This window comes from Nansenia antarctica, assembly GCF_963989245.1.
Source record: "Nansenia antarctica genome assembly, chromosome: 3".
Lineage (NCBI taxonomy): Eukaryota > Metazoa > Chordata > Actinopteri > Argentiniformes > Microstomatidae > Nansenia > Nansenia antarctica.
Window position 1 is genome coordinate 25,567,127 of NC_137688.1, and position 21,946 is coordinate 25,589,072.

The 21,946-nt window shown below is 49.2% G+C and overlaps 1 protein-coding gene across 1 annotated transcript in view; it reads right to left on the reverse strand.

Annotated features, from left to right (window-relative positions):
* Positions 1-21,946, reverse strand: part of LOC308153939 (teneurin-2-like) — a gene marked incomplete at both ends in the record, with an annotated part of 224,056 nt that overhangs the window by 4,185 nt on the left and 197,925 nt on the right. Inside the window, 12 exon segments of the mRNA XM_080527122.1 lie at positions 112-381; positions 1,984-2,541; positions 4,295-4,591; positions 5,025-5,260; positions 8,504-8,679; positions 10,576-11,225; positions 14,492-14,665; positions 15,192-15,293; positions 15,817-15,968; positions 19,741-19,970; positions 20,188-20,208; positions 20,595-20,844. Of these exon segments, the coding sequence (XP_080383248.1) occupies positions 112-381; positions 1,984-2,541; positions 4,295-4,591; positions 5,025-5,260; positions 8,504-8,679; positions 10,576-11,225; positions 14,492-14,665; positions 15,192-15,293; positions 15,817-15,968; positions 19,741-19,970; positions 20,188-20,208; positions 20,595-20,844 (3,116 nt within the window).

Sequence of the window (21,946 nt, forward strand, 5' to 3'; positions counted from 1 at the left end):
GTGTAAAAAGCAGCTTTCCCGTTGTAAAGACTATGGTCATTTGACCCCCGAGGCGGCTCTTATAGTAGGTAAAAAAGGCACGGCTGTTCTAGTGTTAAGATCCAGTCTCACCTTGACTCCGCTGAGCTGTCCGTCTCCGTCGTACTCGTAGCGGTACTGCGTGGTGTTGGCGTACGGGCCGATCTTCAGCTCCCTCTTCACCACGCGGCCCATGCTGTCGTACTGCACCGTCATCCAGTACATCAGGGAGCGGAAGATCTCGTACTGGACCTCTTTGATGCGGCCGTGCGTGTCGAAGTGCTTGCTCAGCGTCATGACGGCGGTGGTGATGATCTGGTTGATGTCGTAGTAGATGACTCCGAACTTCCCAAAGTGCTCCACCTGCGGAGGGGAAAACACATGGGGGGTTATCCTAGTGCAGGAGAAAATGATTACTTTGATAAGACATTTTGTCATAAGTGTAGTGAGAAGAAATGTTGTCATACTACTATCAATCAGACTATCTGGGTAGGATTAACATACTTAAAACAACCTCAACCTCTTCTACAATGGAAACCAGTTTCTCGACTTGAAACTTGACATTGGCTAGACAACAGACACATTTAAATGATCACAAAGACCCAACTGGTTCTCCAGCTGCACAACAGCGGAGAGAAATGCGCTACAGAGAGTAGTGAGAACAGCACAGAAGATCACCGGCGCCCCCCTCCCCTCTCTGGAAGAGCTGTACAACACACACTGTCTCAGGAAGGCCTCAAAGATCTCCAGGGACCCGACCCACCCTGGGCACGTACACTTTATCAGGCTGCCCTCGAAAAGGAGGTACAGGACCCCGGCCGCTAAGACAAACAGACTGAAGAACTGCTTCTACCACAGGGCCGTCCAGGCCCTGAACACAGCAAAGACCTAAGTTCTGGGCCCTGGACAGTCTGGACGGATTGTATGGCAGCTGCTGGACTGAAAAAATCAGGTGTAGTGCTGAGGCACAAACATGTACATTTCAAGCCTGCAAACTGTGACACTTTAAATAACGTGAAAAAATACTATTGTGCAATATGACAACCCTAGTTGACTATCTGTGCAGTATAGTACAGTGGATTGTGTACATAGCCTTTATTTATGTAAACCAGCTCCTTACCTTCTTGTGATTTTTTTCTTTTTCTAAAAGTTTTTTTTTCCCCCTTTCCTAACACCAGGGGAGCCACCCCTCCTAAATTTCGTTGTTTGGTACCTGTACTGTAGCAATGACAATAAAGTCCATTCATTAATTCATTCATTCATTGATTCATAATTGCTCTCTTTTCTCTTAACCTGCAGAGAGCAGTTCTGGGCCTTTGTTTCCACAGGCCCGGTACTCTAAAGCCAGACCAGACCAGACCAGACCGGTCCCTGGCCTTTTGTGTTTTCCTTTTCCACCTTTGTATCTCTAAGAGAAAGTGGGAGTCAATCCCCCCTATCCTCTTCATCACAGCTAGTCCCACTTCATCACAGACGCGGACAGGAAATGCCTGTGATTGGCCTGAACCCTACCTGAGGGGAGTGACTGTAACCTGTGTATACAAATGTCATGTCTCTTCTCTTAAGACACTTTTCAGAGAAGGATTTCACTGACAGACTCTGTCTGTCATGCTTGTAAACCGTTCTCCTTTTGCAAAAGAGAATTAAATACCTTTTCTGTACAATCTGAAGAAAGCAGGCTGCCTCGTTCTATTCTATTCTATGTTCTATTTAGATACTTAAATAATTCTACTACACTAGGGGGGGTGGTTACAGTGAAGTGAACAACCACTGTGCCGTGAAGATTCAGACCGACAGAGGATGTAGTATGTGTGACAGGCAGGGGGTTGAACCAGGGACCTATCGCACGGACGCCACAGACTTCGGCCGACTTAGCAGTCGCAGGCAGGGGCTGCTTCATGACTTAATTTGTGTGATTCAAAACCACCTCCGCTACACACGCGTACAACATACACGGTCCCACACCTTGCCAGAGATCTCATCATAGCGGTAGAGGTCCACGGGGAGCGGCGTCTCGCTGATGACCGGCTTCATACTGGCGATGCGGAAACTGTTGTCGTGGTACGTGTAGTCGAAGCGGGCGTTCACCATCCCCTCTTCGGAGAAGCGGTAGATCTGCTTGTCGATCAGCGGGCCCATCTTGCGGTAGCGGATGGTGCAGGAGAAGCCGCCGCTCTGCAGGTTGACCATCTTCAGCACCCCCGTGGTCTCGTCGTAGCCGAACGAGACGGCCGTGCTGTCGTACAGGACCTCTGCCAGCTTGGCCAGCTTGCCGTACTTGTAGAGGACCCGCCGGCCCGTGCCCAGGTAGTGGGTGGCCCGCGGGCGGCCGTCCTCGCTGAAGTCGTGGATGACGGAGGCGTTGCTCTCCGGGGGGTTGTAGGTGTTGCGGATGTAGCCCACCGACACGTGGGTGGACATGGTGTGGCGGGCCACACTGGGCAGGGTGACGGCCGTGACGCGCCCCGACGCGTCGTACTCGAAGATGTACTGCCTCTGGCTCTGGAGCAGCAGCACCATGGACTAGGAGGGAAAGAGAGGGAGAGAGGGGGGGAGATAGAGGGAGAGAGGGGGGGAGATAGAGGGAGAGAGAGAGGGAGAGTAAGAGAGAAAGAGAGAGGGAGAGAGAAAGGGGGGGGGAGAGAGAGAGGGAGAGAGAGAGAGAGAGGAGACCACAACACAGTGATCAACCCAATCTCTTTACAATGACATGGATAATTTCCCTGCAGTGAAAGACAGTGGGTCATTCTAACCCTATTCAGCTAATAATAATAATACATTTTTATTTGTGTAGCACTTTTCCTACAAACGTTGCAGCTCAAAGTGCTCCAATCATTATATAATCATAATTAAATTATTTAGTAATTTAAAGGCAATAGAAAACCAGTGTCAGAAGACCTGAGAGCTCTATTGGGCTGATATGCTAGCAAAAGGCCTTTCAGATATTCTGGTGCTGTGCCAGTGAGAGCTTTATAAACAAGCAGAAGGATCTTGAAATCTATTCTGAACTTAACAGGAAGCCAGTGTAGAGTCTCTAAAATAGGAGTTATATGAGTTTGTCTGCTTGTTTTGGTTAAAACTCTCGCTGCTGCATTTTGGACTACCGTAATTGCAGCTGGCCAATAGCTTTCTTCGGAAGACCAGAAAGGAGACTGTTACAATAGTCCAAACGGGTAATAACAAAAGCATGCATTAACACTTCTGCATCAGCTTGCCGGAGAAAATGTCAAGAATCTTAGTTTTGTCCTGATTTAGTTGTAGAAAAGTTTTGGACATCCAAAGTTTTATATCTTGGAGACAATTCTCCTATGAGCTGAGTGCATGTGAATTATCAGGCAATACTGATATGTACAGCTGAGTATCATCAGCATAACTATGAAAATGAACTAACTAATTAGCTAACTAGCTCCATAGGGAACTCCATAGGTATCAAACACATGTTTGATATCATTCGTCATTCCGTTCCATGTGTTCCTCTGCTCCCTACCGTCACCAGGTTCCAAACAGAATATTGTAATAAGAAACGTATTGTTTCACATTTCTTCTAGCTACACATATTTCCTCTAAGCTCAACATATTTTTGCTCTAAATCTACAGTACAGACATTGTTTTCAATGATCACCCTTTTGATACCGTTTATTGATGTTTTCATAGAAGCAAAGCAACGCTCTTATATCTTCTCTTCTCTACAAGAATACAGTTCATGTCATTTCTTTAAGACCCCCTTATGTAGCATATCAGCCCAATTGAGCTCTCAGGTCTTCTGACGCTGGTTTTCTCTGTGTACAAAATGTACAAAAGAAGAGATTTGGTGAGGCTGCATTCTCATGTTATGCACCCAGATTGTGGAATGCACTGCCAGTTTACGGAATGCACTGCCAGTTTACATTAGGGATGCAACCTCAGTAAATATGTTCAAGTCAAGACTAAAAACCCATCTTTTAAATATTGCCTTTAAATGACTAAATATAATAATAATAATAATAATAATAATAATAATACAAATAAAGTTATTATTATTATTATTATTATTATTATTATTATGTAGCTACTGTAAGTGACTGACAGGGTGACAAGGTGTCCCCAGGTCCAGAGGACTGACAGGGTGACAAGGTGTCCCCAGGTCCAGAGGACTGACTGGGTGACAAGGTGTCCCCAGGTCCAGAGGACTGACAGGGTGACAAGGTGTCCCCCGGTCCAGAGGACTGACTGGGTGACAAGGTGTTCCCTGGTCCAGACGTCTGACAGGGTTCCAGCCCAGGCCCAGATGACTCACCTTGTCCAGGTAGCTGTAGCTCCACACCTTGCCGTCCACGAAGGAGCGGGACAGGACGCGTCCCTGGCCGTCCAACTCCGTCCTCTCGCTCATGCCGCCCCTCTGCAGCCCCACCAGCTGGCCCGCGGGCGAGTACGACACGTTGACCACCGCCAGGCTGCTGCTAGGCAACCACATGGCGGGCCGGCCCTGGGCGTCGTACATGATGCGCAGCGTGAACTTGCGGTGGTCGTCGTAGATCTTCTCCGTCCGCGTGTTGCGGTCGAAGTCGATGGAGAGGAGGTTGCGTCCGTGGGCCTGAGGGGGGGGACGGGGGACGAGGGGGACGGGGGACGAGAGACGGATTGATTATTATCGGAATTATCAATATATTCATAATGTTACTCAGTCACTGTGACTCTGTAATAGAGAACAATGGATATAGACAAACGGACAGACTTTGGGCCTAGCGAGAGCTAGTTAATGCAGTATGTTATTATCGTTAATGCAACAGTAACCCCACAGAGAGGGCGTTAAGAGAGAGGATGAACAACACAGTCATGCAGGGAGCGATCAGAGAGGACGGGCTTGTTGTAACGGACGAAACGGAATAAAGAACGCTCTTTGGTTTGGTTTGACGCTGTTCCTCATTCCATTCTACGTGTTCCAACGAGCCCCTCCCAACCTCACTCCAGCGATTTCTCCCTCCAGCAGCCTCTAACCCTGACAGAAAGTGATGTGTCAGCTTTACCCTCAGCTTCCTGCCGAAGACGGTGACCTTGCCCTTGGTCTGCTCCTTGCGGAGGCGCCACTCGATGGAGTTAAGGCCGTTGTCCGTGGGCAAGCTGATGTTCCTGCGGCCGATGGTGGGGCTGACGGAGCCTGCCAGGATGTGGGGCTCCGTGTGGAAGCTGATGCCCATCCCGTTGGCGTACACCACCCGCAGGGTCCCGTTGTTACACAGCTGGTAGCTGTTCCTCACTTGGTCTGCAGGGGGCGATAGAGGTGTGGGGGAAGTCAACAAATCAGTTGTTGTATCTGCTTGGTAGATCGACACAACACACTCACAGACAAACCAAAACGAAATCAAATACTTTTTAGTAATACTAAACTTTTAACACTAACCTCGGAACCTCAAAAACAATGACCAAAAAACCTGAAACGGGTGTATTTTATCTCACACCAATTCTTCACAATGACAAATACATTTCTTGCGTATTACTCCTTTTGCAGCTCTAAACTACACAGTTAACAAAACACAAAATACAATTCTCTACATTTGGTACAATCTTCCTTGATAAAATCTCTTGTGTTCACATGGAAAACACTACCATTCAGAATGCTAAACTCAAACCACCAATCACACAATCACACTCCTCATATGGGCAAACACCTATTACTTTTCAATTAGAAGTCATAAGTTTAGCAATAAAAGGGCCAAAGGTGAGCTACCCTGTGTTGAGATATATCTGAAGTATAAAGGGATGGATTTGTCATGCCAGGCGATACTTTCCCCTCTGCTTGGTCAGGGAGAACATTGCCTGTGATGTCGACGAGGTCTTGTGTTCCCTTGCTTTTGCAAGAGATTTGTGTGTGAGTTTTTGGATTTGTGGAGTTAAGAGTTAAGAGAAAATGAGCTATGCTTTGAGAAAACATGTTAAAGTGATAGAGAAAACCTGCAATAAAAGCGGCCATTTCTGTTAATCTTTACCGCACAAAGACCATCCTGTTTTCAACGGCATGCCTAATGGCACATGGACGGGTACCTTTGTCGGTTAGAGTGAGTTAACACTAGAACAGCCTGTGAGTAAAGACAAATGTTATATCTTTGCACTCGATCAAATTTCAGGACCCTCCTTTCATGACTTTTCCTAGATATGTGCGTTCTACCACCCAGTATCCTTACATTTTCAAAATCACACCAGGATAAGCTAATATAAAGCTATTTTGCAGTTTTTCTGTGTAGGAAGCAGGCCAATTTACAAGCGGACAACTAGTGGTCGTTGTGTGTAAATAGTCAGTGGTGTAGTCTACGTGATACGCAGGACTACGCCGTATACCCACTAGGAAAGGCCAAGGATTTCCATATACCCACTTAAAAATGTGCGAGGATACGTAACAGCATTTTGTGACAGAACTTTCACCCCGTCTGTGTTACGAAGCACTTGAATTTTGGACCATTGGGACTGACTATTGCATCATATACCATCAACGGGGGGAGATGCTACATGAAATATGCACAGATCAGCCTTATAATAAGGTTAGACAGGGAGCGCAGATGTATTTTTATGGCGTTCCGAAATGAACGATATGAGGCTGGGAGTGAAAAATCACAGTATACCCACTAGAAAAGACTACACTACACCACTGCCTACAGTACATGACTGATGTGTCATTTTAGCGTTTTATCCCTCACTGAGGGGTCCAGTGCATTCAACAGAACAAAGAGACAGAGAGGTTTGGTGTCCGCTCCTGTGCCCGATATCAATGACACGTTTGAAGACGAGATAAAGGTTCTTCTTTTGTTCTTAAAAATGTCCGCCAATAGACTAGGGAGAGACTTTTATTTCAATACTAAAGGCACGGGGATGGCAGGCAGGCCGCTTTTATCATCTGTAAATGACCAGTGATTCATAAAGCCAATTTGTAATAAACCCAGAGTCAACGTTTTAACACTTGAAACAGACAGAGAGGCATTTTTCCATCGACTCTGCAGAAGCCTTTGAGATGAATGTTCACTTCTCTATCTCTCTGAACAATCTCTTTGTGATAATGATAAGAGAGAGAGAGAGAGAGAGAGAGAGAGAGAGAGAGAGAGAGAGAGAGACAGAGAGAGAGATGCTTTGGCAATGTAAATGTATGTTTCCCATGCCAATAAAGCCCTTTGAAATTGAATTGAAATTGAATTGAGAGAGAGACAGAGAGAGAGAGAGAGAGAGAGAGAGAGAGGGAGACACAGAGAGAGAGAGAGAGACAGAGAGAGAGAGAGAGAGACAGAGAGAGAGAGGGACACAGAGAGAGAGAGAGACACAGAGAGAGAGAGACAGAGAGAGAGAGACACAGAGACAGAGAGAGACACAGAGAGAGAGACAGAGAAAGAGAGAGAGAGACAGAGAGAGAGAGAGAGACAGAGAGAGAGAGAGAGAGACAGAGAGAGAGAGACACAGAGACAGAGAGAGACACAGAGAGAGAGACAGAGAAAGAGAGAGAGAGAGAGACAGAGAGAGAGAGAGACAGAGAGAGAGGGAGAAAGAGAGAGAGGGAGAAAGAGAGAGACAGACAGAGAGAGAGAGAGAGACAGAGAGAGACAGAGAGAGAGAGAGAGAATGAGAGAGACAGAGAGAGAGAGACAAAGAGAGAGAAAGAGAGAGAGAGACAGAGAGAAAGAGAGAGAGAGAGAAAGAGAGAGAGAGACAGAGAGAGAGAGAGGGACAGAAAGAGAGAGAGAGAGAGAGAGAGAGAGAGAGAGAGAGAGAGAGAGAGAGAGAGAGAGAGAGAGAGAGTCAAGCGAGAGTCCGGCTCCTAAAGCAAGTCTCCCTCAGTAGAGTGGTGAGTGACTGTGTGAAGTAGGCACCTCAGATGACTCCAGTCTGCTGGGTAGCGTCCTCCTCTGCCTACCCTCCAGTGGGACTCAGTATAAATCGCTTTTTCTTTCCTTTTTTTCTCCTTCCCTCTCTGAGCCTCAGTACAGCAGACGTCTAACTGAATCTCCACTTCTGGCACACCATAAGTAGGGTTTAGGACGAGGAGGGCGGAGTGGGGGGGGGTGTCCTTATGAATAACAGTTTAGGAAATTCGTTCTAATGACATTCATCCCCCCAAAAAAGAAAGAGTGAAAGTAGAGTGAGATTCTCGTGGGGGTAGAGAGACGACGAGACAAGAATACGGAGTGGCTCAGATGGAGATGTGGCTAAACTCTGAAGCATTAACCCCGCTACTGATACTGCACAATGTGCTGTGAGTGTGTGTGTGTGAGTCTGTGCGTGTGTGAGTGTGTGTGTGTCTGTGTGAGTGTGTCTGTGTGTGTGTGTGTGCGTGAGTCTGTGCGTGCGTGTGTGTGTGCATGCGTGCACGTGCGTGTGTCTGTGCGTGTCAGTGTGTGTGTGAGTCTGTGCATGCGTGTGTGTGTGCGTGCGCGTGTGTCTGTGCATGTGTCTGTGCGTGTCTGTGTGTGTGCGTGTGTGTGTGTGAGTGTCTGTGCGTGTCTGTGTGAGTGTGTCCTCTCCCTACCTTGCACCACGGTGTAGGACGCCTCCACAGAGGACAGGTTGGTGATGACGGTGACGTCGTCGTCCCTGCTGGAGCTCTCCATGTCGATGTTGATGGATCGCTCCATCTCGCGCCGCAGGCTGGTGACCAGGCCCGTGGGGTAGGTCACGTTGGCCAGGCGGCCCTCGCTGTCGTACCTGGGAGAGGCGGGGGGAGGCGGAGCGTACTGATGAGGCTGGGCGTGGAGGATACCGATGCACACACACACACACACACGCACACACACACGCACACACACACACACACACACGCACACACACACGCACACACACAGGTACGCACACACACACACACAGGTACGCACACACACACACAGGTACGCACGCCCTCATGCACACACACACAGGCACACACACACACACACACACACACACACACACAGGTATGCACACCCCCAAGCACCCCCCCCCCCACACACACACACACACACACACGCAGCAGGGAACACATAGGCCTTTCTCACTGCGGAGCCGACAGAACAGCGTCTATAGATCTGCTCTTATAGATCTGCTGTTATAGATCTGCTGTTATAGATCTGCTCTTATAGATCTGCTGTTATAGATCTGCTGTTATAGATCTGCTCTTATAGATCTGCTCTTACAGATCTGCTGTTATAGATCTGCTGTTATAGATCTGCTCTTATAGATCTGCTCTTACAGATCTGCTGTTATAGATCTGCCCCTATAGATCTGCCCTTATAGATCTGCCCTTATAGATCTGCTCTTATAGATCTGCCCCTATAGATCTGCACTTATAGATCTGCCCCTATAGATCTGGTCTTATAGATCTGCTCTTATATATCTGCCCCTATAGATCTGCTCTTATAGATCTGCCCCTATAGATCTGCTCTTATAGATCTGCCCCTATAGATCTGCCCTTATAGATCTGCCCTTATAGATCTGCCCTTATAGATCTGCTCTTATAGATCTGCCCCTATAGATCTGCCCCTATAGATCTGCTCTTATAGATCTGCCCCTATAGATCTGCTCTTATAGATCTGCCCCTATATATCTGGTCTTATAGATCTGCTCTTATAGATCTGCCCTTATAGATCTGCTCTTATAGATCTGCCCCTATAGATCTGCCCTTATAGATCTGCTCTTATAGATCTGCCCCTATAGATCTGCCCTTATAGATCTGCTATTATAGATCTGCTCTTATAGATCTGCCCCTATAGATCTGCCCCTATAGATCTGCTCTTATAGATCTGCTCTTATAGATCTTCTCTTATAGATCTCTTATAGATCTGCTCTTATAGATCTGCCCCTATAGATCTGCTCTTATAGATCTGCTCCTATAGATCTGCTCCTATAGATCTGCTCCTATAGATCTGCCCCTATAGATCTGCCCCTATAGATCTGCTCTTATAGATCTGCCCCTATAGATCTGCTCCTATAGATCCGCCGGTCTCAGATCTCTCCAGGACTGTGACGAGGAGCCACCGTTGATCTAGACCGTTACACCATGTTAACCGGAGCGGACGTATCATCTGCAGGCTCTTGGGTAGTCTGTCTGGCTCCAGATCTACCTCTGGTACACACAGCCCCCCCTCTCCCACTTCACAGAGCAGCGGAGGAGAGAGTAGAGCCTGTCCCCATAGGGCCTTGCTAGCATCTGTCACATCACATCTCTCCCAGAGCGATGACTCACACAGCGAGGAGCCCGCAGTTACCACAGGCTAACTCTAGGGGCGGCAGAGCGCCATGTGTGGAGTGTTGGAGGCTCATGCGGGGGAGAGACAGGGAGACGCTGGGCTGAACGAGAGGCACGGACGCCGTCGAATGAAATGGAAACGTCGTCACATCGACGGACAGACAGACAGGAGGACAGAGTTAGCAAGAGACCCACATACAGACAGGCAGACAGGCAGGCAGGCAGGCAGACAGGCAGGCAGGCAGGCAGGCAGGCAGACACACAGACAGACAGGCAGGCAGACACACAGACAGACAGACACACACACACACACGACACACACACACGACACACACACACACACACACACACACACGACACACACACACACACACACTCACTGGTAGAAGGTGGTCCAGCCGGTCTCGTCGGCCTTGGTGGCCAGCAGGCCTGTGTTGCCGGCGTAGCCCAGCAGCGCCACCTCCTGGCCCAGGCCGGAGACGCTCCTCAGGCCCCCGGCGGGGTCCAGCCCCAGGGTCACCACGTGGTTCTCGGGCAGCAGCACCAGCCTCAGCAGCCCCCCCGCCGCCCCGCCCCCGCCCCCCCCCTGGCCCACGCCGTCCCTCCGCACCCTTAGCGTGTTGTTGCAGTTGTCCACCACGGCCGCCAGCTCGCCGTCCGCCCCGTAGCTGAAGTTGAACAGCGGCTCCCCCGTAACCAGGCTCACCGTCTGCAGGTGGAGCCCCTCCCCGTCGAACACGTACAGCTCCTGTTCCCGCGGAGACGCCACCTCGTACTGGCCTGCTCCCGATCCGGACCCCGACATGGACGGCCCCGGGCGGTTGGCCCGCACGGCCCGGATGCGGATGTTGTTGAGGTCGGCGATGAAGAGCGTGCCGTCGGGCGAGGCGGCCAGCGAGGCGGGGGAGTTGAGGCCCGCCTCGGGGGCGTAGCCGTCGTCGCCGTAGAAACAGTTGCAGTTGACGTCGTTCTTGCAGTCGCAGTCGGACGCCGTGCCGGCCAGCAGGGAGATCTCCCCGTTGGTGCTCACCTGAGAGAGAGACCAGAGAGAGAGGTGAGGAACAGAGAGACCAGACAGGTGAGGAACAGAGAGACCAGACAGAGAGACCAGACAGACAGGTGAAGAACAGAGAGACCAGACAGAGAGACCAGTAGGGTTGGGTACCGAAAACCGGTACTGGTATGGTACCGGTTACTTTACATTCGGTACCTACCGAACCGAATTGCAACGGAGATTTCGGTTCCTCGTTTCGGTTCCTCTCTCGCACGTGACATCGCCTGTTAAAGTTCCACTCAGTTCACGTTATCGAGACTGAATCGCTCTCAACATGCGCGAGGTGATGCGCTTGCAAAACAATTTTGTAATTGGTCTGAATTTAGCGGGAGGTACGGGTAAACAGGGCTCATGTCGATGTCATCAAAGGTAAATGTTGTTTTTCTCAGCTGATAATATGCATTACCTTGCTGTTGGTTGTTTACCTAATGCTCCATCTGACTGTCACACTGTGATTTGACTGACGCTGTTGTGTAAACAGTTAATGAGTAACGTTAGCCCGTTTTGTGCATGTACTCTCATGTAGGCCTACTTCGTATTGATGAGCTGATAATCTTTCAGTGTGTGTGTGTGTGTGTGTGTGTGTGTGTATGTATGTGATTTAAGTACTGTTTCGGTACCGGTACCGTTTTTAACACTAGAACCGCCATGACGTCAATTTGACCCAAGTGGGTTTTTCAATTGTACATAAGTATGTTTTAATACAATATTGAAGTCCCCCCGTCTTTGACTTTTCCTAAAATGGTGTTGTGTTGCACTTCCTATTGTTAAATATGGTATAGATACATCTAAATAAAAAATACAGGCATTTATACCTATAACCGCCACGGCGTCAAATCGACCCACATAAAAATGCATTATAACCGCTATAGGCAACGGCACAAACAATAGTCCCTCTACACGGCATTGCATTGTTTATGTCGTTGCCTAGCAATTACAATGATATGATTCAAAGTCTACTCATTCTCTCCGAGGGACTGCGTGGTTGGTCTGCTTATATCCTTACCCAGGTATGGGAAGCCATTCAGCAGGTATTTGCTCTCAACATCTGGTGCCAGCCAAAACTTAATTCCAAATTTATCTGGCTTGTTGGGCATATATTGCGTGAACCGGCACCTTGTTTTCGTCGGGAACAGCTGTTCTCTTCTAGCATGAGATGCAGTTTGAGATTGCCTGAATCTCTCCCACACTTCAGCCATGAGCGCAAACCTGTCGGTGGTCAACCGGGAGCGTCGGGTCTCCTTCCTGTCAAAGCGCAGAAAGCGCATGATCTCCCGAAACCGGTTCTGAGATAATGTGGAGTTGAAAAAGGCATTTCCCCATTTCTCCGACCAGAAACTTTCAATTTCAATGTTTTTTCCGGCAGTATGTACCCCTCACATATAGCAGAGCAATAAATGCCTTCAGCTCAGCGACTGAGACATCCCAGGAGGCGCGCTTTCTTTCGTCACATTCTGTTGCAACATAGGCCGATGCTGTGGTTATTATGGTCCATTTGGGGTAGGTACTTTGTTAATTTAGTCTTTTTATGTGGTGAATGACGTTTTACGCCTATCACACCACCCACATATTCTTCTAATAGCCTACCCATTTCCAGTGTTATTTTTGACTGATTTACATTGACGTACAGGCAAAGCGATGAGTGTTGTCAAAGATACTTAAATTATAAAACAAGAGGACCAACACCATTTTATGACTTGAAATACTCATTTGTGAACACAATGCCTTAATACAATGACAGAGTACATTTTGTTGTAGGCTCGGATACTAGAAATGCCGTAGCCAGGCACAGACGTCAATTTGACCCGTTGGCGGTTCTAGTGTTAAAGTATCGTTTTGGCACTGGTATCGAATAAAACCCAAACGGTACCCAACCCTAGAGACCAGACAGAGAGACCAGACAGGTGAGGAACAGAGAGACCAGACAGAGAGACCAGACAGAGAGACCAGGCAGAGAGACCAGACAGAGAGACCAGGCAGAGAGACCAGACAGAGACCAGACAGGTGAGGAACAGAGAGACCAGACAGAGAGACCAGACAGACGGGTGAAGAACAGAGAGACCAGACAGAGAGACCAGACAGAGAGACCAGACAGAGAGACCAGACAGACAGGTGAAGAACAGAGGGACCAGACAGAGAGAGAGACCAGACAGGTGAAGGACAGAGAGACCAGACAGAGAGACCAGACAGAGAGACCAGACAGACAGGTGAAGAACAGAGGGACCAGACAGAGAGACCAGACAGGTGAAGGACAGAGAGACCAGACAGAGAGACCAGACAGAGAGACCAGACAGACAGGTGAAGAACAGAGGGACCAGACAGAGAGACCAGACAGGTGAAGGACAGAGAGACCAGACAGAGAGACCAGACAGAGAGACCAGACAGAGAGACCAGACAGACAGGTGAAGAACAGAGGGACCAGACAGAGAGACCAGACAGGTGAAGGACAGAGAGACCAGACAGAGAGACCAGACAGAGAAACCAGACAGAGACCAGACAGGTGAGGAACAGAGAGACCAGACAGGTGAGGAACAGAGAGACCAGACAGAGAGACCAGACAGAGAGACCAGACAGAGAAACCAGACAGGTGAAGGACAGAGAGACCAGACAGAGAGACCAGACAGAGAGACCAGACAGAGAGACCAGACAGAGACCAGACAGTTGAAGGACAGAGAGACCAGACAGAGAGACCAGACAGGTGAAGGACAGAGAGACCAGACAGACAGGTGAAGGACAGAGAGACCAGACAGAGAGACCAGACAGGTGAAGGACAGAGAGACCAGACAGTTGAAGGACAGAGAGACCAGACAGGTGAAGGACAGAGAGACCAGACAGAGAGACCAGACAGAGAGACCAGACAGAGACCAGACAGAGAGACCAGACAGGTGAAGGACAGAGAGACCAGACAGAGACCAGACAGAGAGACCAGACAGAGAGACCAGACAGTTGAAGGACAGAGAGACCAGACAGGTGAAGGACAGAGAGACCAGACAGGTGAAGGACAGAGAGACCAGACAGAGACCAGACAGAGAGACCAGACAGAGAGACCAGCTGATCGATCAGCTGTGTGGAATAAATCTATAAATCTTCAACTGTCGACTCTGAGCCAGACCTTGTGATTTCGTGACTCATCCTTTGGGCACATCAACACGTACTATCGCTAGCTAACTCTGGCTGCAGAGGTAGTACATACTTAACACGTACTATCACTAGCTAACTCTGGCTGCAGAGGGAGGACATACCTGTCTGACGCGGTTGATCTTCTTCTCGTCAGTCTCAGCGATGTAGAGGACCCCCGTGTGGGACAGAGCGATGGCAGTAGCGCTCTCCAGCGCAGCGTGGATGGCCAGCTTACTGAGGCTGTAGTCAATACCTGGCACTTGGCAGTGCATGGGACGCCCCGCGATGATGATGCCCTGGGAGGGGGAGGGGGAGGGGGGGGTCAAGTTTACCTTCCAGTACCTCGTTTATATTCTCCTTTCTTTCTATCTTTTCTTTATATATACTGTATATATCACATTAACTTGATCATCACAGTATCGTGGCGCTGGAAACGACCTCATATTATTGTGACACTCCAGTGAGACGTCATCAGTCACACAGACAGATGTTTTATACTTGGAGATTTAAGTGTTTTAGTGTCGTTGATGATGATGATGGTGGTGATGATGATGATGATGATGATGACGACGATGATGATGATGATGGTGATGAGGATGAGGATGATAATGACATTGATGATGATGAAGATGATGATGATGATGAAGGTGGTGATGATGATGATGATGATGATGATGACGATGATGATGAAGGTGATGATGATGATGATGATGATGATGAAGGTGATGATGATGATGAAGATGATGATGATGATGATGATGACGTTGATGATGATGAAGATGATGATGATGATGATGATGATGGTGATGAAGATGTGTTTACCTGGTGGTTCTCAGTGATGCGTAGGACCACGTTGTTCTCCAGGACGTACAGGGAGTTGTCTATGGGGTTCACTGCCAGGTCTGTAGGCCACTCCAGACGCACCTGGCACAGAGAGAGAGGGAGAGAGGGAGAGAGAGAGAGGGAGAGAGAGAGGAGAGAGATGGGAACACCGGGAACAGAGAACTGTAAGTATGTCAACCAAATATTCAATCAATCAATCAGACATCCCTCTATCCCTTGCTCCCTCCCTCCCTCCCACCTTTTCTCCATTGCTCCCTCCTTTTCTCCATCCAACCCTCCATCCCACCTCTCTCTCCCTCCCTCCCTCCCTCCCACCTTTTCTCCATCCAACCCTCCATCCCACCTCTCCCTCCCTCCCTCCCTCCCTTCCTCCCTCCCTCCCTCCCACCTTTTTTCCATCCAACCCTCCATCCCACCTCTCCCTCCCTCTCTCCCTCCCACCTTTTCTCCATCCCACCTCTCCCTCCCTCCCTCCCTCCCTCCCTCCCACCTTTTCTCCATTGCTCCATCCAACCCTCCATCCCTCCCTCTCTCCCTGCCTCCCTCCCTTCCTCCCTCCCTCCCTCCCTCCATCCCTCCCCCCCCCCCTCCCCTCCCTCTCTACCTGGCTGACGTCCATGCTGCCGTCACAGCTGAGGGGTCTAACGGCGGTGAGGTCGTTCCCTAGCAGGGTGGAGATGATGCCGTGCTGGTCCACCTTACGGATCATGGTGGCGTCCACGAAGTAGATCAACCCGTTCTTGTCCACCGCGATCCCTGGGGTGAGGGGAGGGGAGAGGGGGGGGCGGGGGTTGAGGAATACAAGAAGGACAGGAGTCACCCCCCCAAAAACTAAAGTCTGAAGAAGTCAAGAAAAAGTCTGTCCAACATCAAATGTTTGTTCTCGTTCGAGACTGAAGGTACAGACGACACGTGCACCGCAGCGGTATCTCCGGCAGGCTTTCTCATTCAGAAGTGAACGAGCTAAAGACACTTTCTCATTCAGAAGTGAACGAGCTAAAGACACTTTCTCATTCAGAAGTGAACGAGCTAAAGACACTTTCCTGTACGCTGTGTGGAGTCGGCCGTGTCGAGGCACAGTACGCCCTATCAGCCAGGGACTGCCGGTGGGTTATTCAGGGACCCTGTGTGTCACCTCTGTGTCCCAGCGGGGGGCCGTTGGTGCAGTCTAATTACACCCAGGTCACCTGCCCCAACTTCTCCCTTCTCTTTCACTGACTCCCCATCTGTCTCCTCTTCTCCCTCTCTGTTCCCCCCCCCCCTCCCATCTCGTCCTCTCCCTCCCTCTCTCTCTCATCCATCCATCCATCACTCCTCCGGGGTGAGTCCTGTCCTGTCAGTGGCAGACAGACAGACAGACAGACGGACGGGTGTGTCTGATCTAGACCACATAGCCCTAAAATAACTCAGACGAACTCCGCCCAATATACACCAACAGATGGACCTTTGAAGGCATATGTTACGATGTGTGTGTGTGTGTGTGTGTGTGTGTGTGTGAGAGAGAAAGATAGATAGATATAGACAGAGAGCCAGACAGACAGACAGACAGACAGGCAGACAGACAGAAGAGAAGAGAAGAGAAGAGAAGAGAGAGACAGATATAGACATCGTCAGCCAGACAGCCAGACAGAAAGAGAATGGAAGAGAGAGAGAAAGACACCCACACACACACACACACACACACGTACGCACACATACACACACACACACACACACACACACACACACACACACACACACACACACACACACACAGGCGCACACACACACACACACAGAAACACAAACACAGAAAGAGAGCACAGAGCAGTGACAGGGGGCAGGTTGATCGGAGCTAGCTGGCTTTGTGTCTGTCTGACAGGAGGCAGGGAATCAAAACCTCTCTGTAGTCTTGTTACACACACACACACACACACACACACACACACACACACACACTTCATAACAGAGACAGGAAATGTGACAGTGTGACATTCTTGACAGTTTGGTGTCACAATGTTCGCCTTGTATATCCACGCTTGGCGTCACGCCATCAGAAACAGTCCATGTGCGTTAACTCTAATCTGGTTTATAACCTCCTTCTGGTCCTGCCCTGCTTTAGTTTCATTAAAGGTGGACAATCAACTCATTTCTAAAAGTATATTGCTAAAAGAAAAAGATACTTCTTTCAACAATGCGTGATAAATACACAGAACTTCATTCGTGTCCCGGGTTCTCTGACTGTAATAGAAAATGTCATGTTTCTAACGCCGTACATAGAGCAGCTTCAGAATAAGAAGTGATAGGCAACAGTATTATCACATCCATAAGCAGGTTTAGAACTGAGAGAGGTTTTATGAGTGTACAGTACATCGACTGATCTAATCATCTTCTCAATCGATTTCTAAGGCCTTGTCTGAGACCACACACATCTGAAGGTAGGGTATAAGGCTTTATCACTACACAAAGCCTGGACGAAGGTAAGGCTTTCTGCAATGTTTACCGTTCTCTCAAGATCCATACGCTTTGGATCACGCAGTGTTCATTGAATTTTTCAGATTCGAGTCAACTTCAAAATCAGTGCAAGTTTCTCACATTACTTAACTCCTATAGCCTACTTCAATGATTAGGCTATGTCGAGATCAGGCTAGATGGGATTCCCAATAAAGTTGATTGAATGATGATGAAATAACGTGAAATATTGTCGTCATATTGAAAGAAATCGCTTGGTATAACAACTAGGAGCTTGTCATATATAACAAAATAAAGAACAATATATATATATATATATAAATAATAATAATAATAATACTAACAGTGTCATTGATTGAACATCAGAACAAAAAGAAATATGAGCAATAGTTACAATGTAGGCTATCCGTTAAGGTTACTACTGTTTATCTGCAGGCCTATGTGCATGTGTATCTTTGGACTCGATCAAATTTCAGGACCCTCCTTTCATGACCTTTCCTAGATATGTGCGTTCTACCACCCAGTATCCAAAAATCACATCAGGATAAGCTAGTATAAAGCTATTTTGCCGTTTTCCTGTGTAGGAAGCAGGCTAATTCACAAGCGTCCAACTAATGGTCGTTGTGTGTAAATAGCAGCTTGAGCATTGTAAAAGAAGAGGTGGCTCTTTTAGTAGGTAAAAAGGCACGGCTGTTCTAGTGTTAAGAAACAGCAACTTCTTAATCTGGGTAACGTGCTGTGTCTGTATCGCTCTGTCACCGTCTGAGGGGAGGGACTGAGGGGGCGTGTTCCTGTGTGTGCTTCCTGTCCTGGTAACCCTGATAACCCTGGTAACCCTGGTAACCCTGGTAACCCTGGTAACCCTGGTAGCCCAGTGCGTATTCCCGGACACTGATACATTCTTTGTCGGCGGACGACATCGACATGGCAACGAGGAGGAAGTGTGTGTCGCGTGGAGCGGATTTAGCGACACAAGCGACTACTACCCAAACTGAATGGGTTCCAGCAGGCGGCCGCAGTCTCTGGTGCTCTGGTCTCATTACACCCAGGTCACCTGACCCAACTTCTCCCTTCTCTTTCACTGACTCCCCATCTCGTCCTCTCCCTCTCTGTTCCCCCCCCCCCGCCCCATCTCGTCCTCTCCCTCTCTGTCCCCCCCCCCCCATCTCGTCCTCTCCCTCTCTGTCCCCACCCCCTCCCATCTCGTCCTCTCCCTCTCTGTCCCCCCCCCTCCCATCTCGTCCTCTCCCTCTCTGTTCCCCCCCCCTCCCATCTCGTCCTCTCCCTCTCTGTTCCCCCCCCTCCCATCTCGTCCTCTCCCTCCCTCTCTCTCTCATCCATCCATCCATCCATCACTCCTCCGGGGTGACTCCTGTCCTGTCAGTGGCTGGCAGACAGACAGACAGACGGGTGTGTCTGATCTAGACCACATAGCCCTAAAATAACTCAGACGAACTCCGCCCAATATACACCAACAGATGGACCTTTGAAGGCATATGTTACGATGTGTGTGTGTGTGTGTGTGTGTGTGTGAGAGAGAGAAAGATAGATAGATAGATAGATAGATATAGACAGACAGACAGACAGACAGGCAGACAGAAGAGAAGAGAAGAGAAGAGAGAGAGAGAGAAAGATAGATAGATAGATATAGACAGACAGACAGACAGACAGGCAGACAGACAGAAGAGAAGAGAAGAGAAGAGAAGAGAGAGAGAGAGAGAGAGAGAGAGAGAGAGAGAGAGAGAGAGAGAGAGAGAAAGAAAGATAGATAGATATAGACAGACAGACAGACAGGCAGACAAACAGAAGAGAAGAGAAGAGAGAGAGAGAGAGAGATAGATAGATAGATAGATAGATAGATATAGACAGACAGACAGACAGGAACACAGAAACACAGACAGAAGAGAAAAGAGGGATAAAGGGTGACGTCGGGACATCAGTGCGTCCGTTGTCGTTTTCCCGGGTCAGTCGGGTGTCCGTCGCCCCCCTGCCTCTCCTGGGCTCACCTTTAGGGCTAGAAAGATAGATAGATAGATATAGACAGACAGACAGACAGACAGACAGACAGACGGCTCACCTTTAGGGCTCATGAGTGTGGCCTCGGTGGCTTTGCCCCCGTCCCCACAGCGCTCGTCGAAGGGCAGACACTGCTCCCCGGTCCCCGCCACCACCTCCGCGTTGTCTGACAGCAGCCGGCCGCCCGTCAGAGAGCGCACGCGGTAGATACGCCGGGAGTTGGTGTCAGAGATGAACAACGACCCCGTGACCGGGTCCACAGCCAGGAAGTACTTGTGAGTCGGGTTGTTACTGTGAGGGAGGGAGGGAGGGAGAGAGGGAGGGAGGGAGGGGGGAGGGAGAGAGCAAGTCAAGACCATTGATAGGATGTTCAGGTATTATATCCTGTAAGTGGAAGTCATTTCAAATGATCAAGTCAATAAGGCAATTTCAGATGTAACATTAGTCATATTTGCACTTTTGATTCAGTCTTATATTATTGAACATGCATATTGAACAGACATCTTACCCGTGCCTGAAGTCTTTGTTCCTTCAAGGTGTAAAAAAAAAAAAAAAAAAAGAGACAAAAACAGAAGAAAACCAATGTTAATTAAGGAGTTTTTCCTCCTCACCCCTCACCTGTACTCTCCCTCTCCTCCTCACCCCTCATCTCTGCTCCTCACCCCTCCTCTCCCTCTCCTCCTCACCCCTCATCTCTGCTCCTCACCCCTCCTCTCCCTCTCCTCCTCACCCCTCATCTCTGCTCCTCACCCCTCCTCTCCCTCTCCTCCTCACCCCTCCTCTCCCTCTCCTCCTCACCCCTCATCTCTCCTCCTCACCCCCTCCTCTCCCCCTCAACCCTCATCTCCCCCCCCCCCCCCCTACCTCTCCTCTCCCTCTCCTCCTCACCCCCCCCCCCCCGCCAACCAAACTCGCCTCAGCTCCAGGATCCCGGTGGTGTTCATGGAGGGGTACACCCTGCGTACGAAGTTGAGGTCCCCTACGTAGAGGCTGCCGTCGGTGCCCAGCGCCAGGGCCACGGGGGCCAGCAGCTTGTTGCCGTCCGCCAGGCCATTGCAGCTGGGGCAGGAGATGCTGCGCCGCCGCCCGTTGCCCATCACGCTGCTGATGACCGGAGGCTGCTCCGACACGAACACGTTCTCACCGCTGCCTTTGTGGAGGATACCTGCAGAGAAGGAGAGAGGAGAGAAAGAGGGAGAGAGAGAGGTGGGGGGGGAGAGAGACAGGGAGAGAAGGAGAGAGAGAGGGAGAGAGAGGGAAGGAGAGAGAGAGAGAGAGAGAAGGAGAGAGAGAGAGAGAGAGAGGGAGAGAGAAAGAGGGAGAGAGAAAGAGACAGAGAGAAGGAGAGGAGAGAGAGAGAGAGAGGGAGAGAGAGACAGGGAGAGAGAGAGAGACAGAGAGAGAGAAGGAGAGAGAGAGAAGGAGAGAGAGAGAGGGAGAGGAGAGAGAGAAACAGAGAGAAGGAGAGGAGAGAGAGGGAGAGAGAGAGGGACAGAGAGAGAGAGAAGGAGAGGAGAGAGAGAGAGAGGGAGACACAGAGAGAGAGATGAGGGAGACACAGAGAGAGAGAGAGAGATAGGGAGAAGAGAGAGATAGGGAAGAGAGAGAGAGAGAGAGAGAGAGAGATAGGGAGAAACAGTATTTAGGACTACTTTATAGTGTCAGTGAGCATAACAAGTGGAAAGTGTTTAATGGCGTGGGTAAGTGTGTGTTTTCTCCTCTGCTGAGGGAGAGGCAGTGTGTGTCCGTTCCATTAGGGTGATCGTCACAGCAGGTAGACATCAATGTGTCTCCTCAGGGTTCCTGCACGAGCGCAGCCAGAACATATCCCATTTGATGCATTAGACCTGACAGTAGGTATATTACTGAAAGGTGTGTGTGTGTGTGTGTGTGTGTGTGTGTGTGTGTGTGTGTGTGTGCAGTGTGTGTGTGCAGTGTGTGTGTGCGTGTGTGTGTGCAGTGTGTGTGCAGTGTGTGTGTGTGTGCAGTGTGTGTGTGTGTGCAGTGTGTGTGTGTCTGTGTGTGTGTGTGTGCAGTGTATGTATAAAAAAAAAAACTATTTTAATATTGCCTTTAAATTACTACATTATTAAATGATGATTATAGAATGATTAAAGCACTTTGACCTGCAAAGCTAACCCATTTGCAGAAAAGTGCTATTCAAATAAAGGTTATTATTATTATTATTATTATTATTATGTGTGTGTGTGTGTGTGTGTGTGTGTGTGTGTGTGTGTGTTTCTACATATACTTACTGCTGCGTGTGT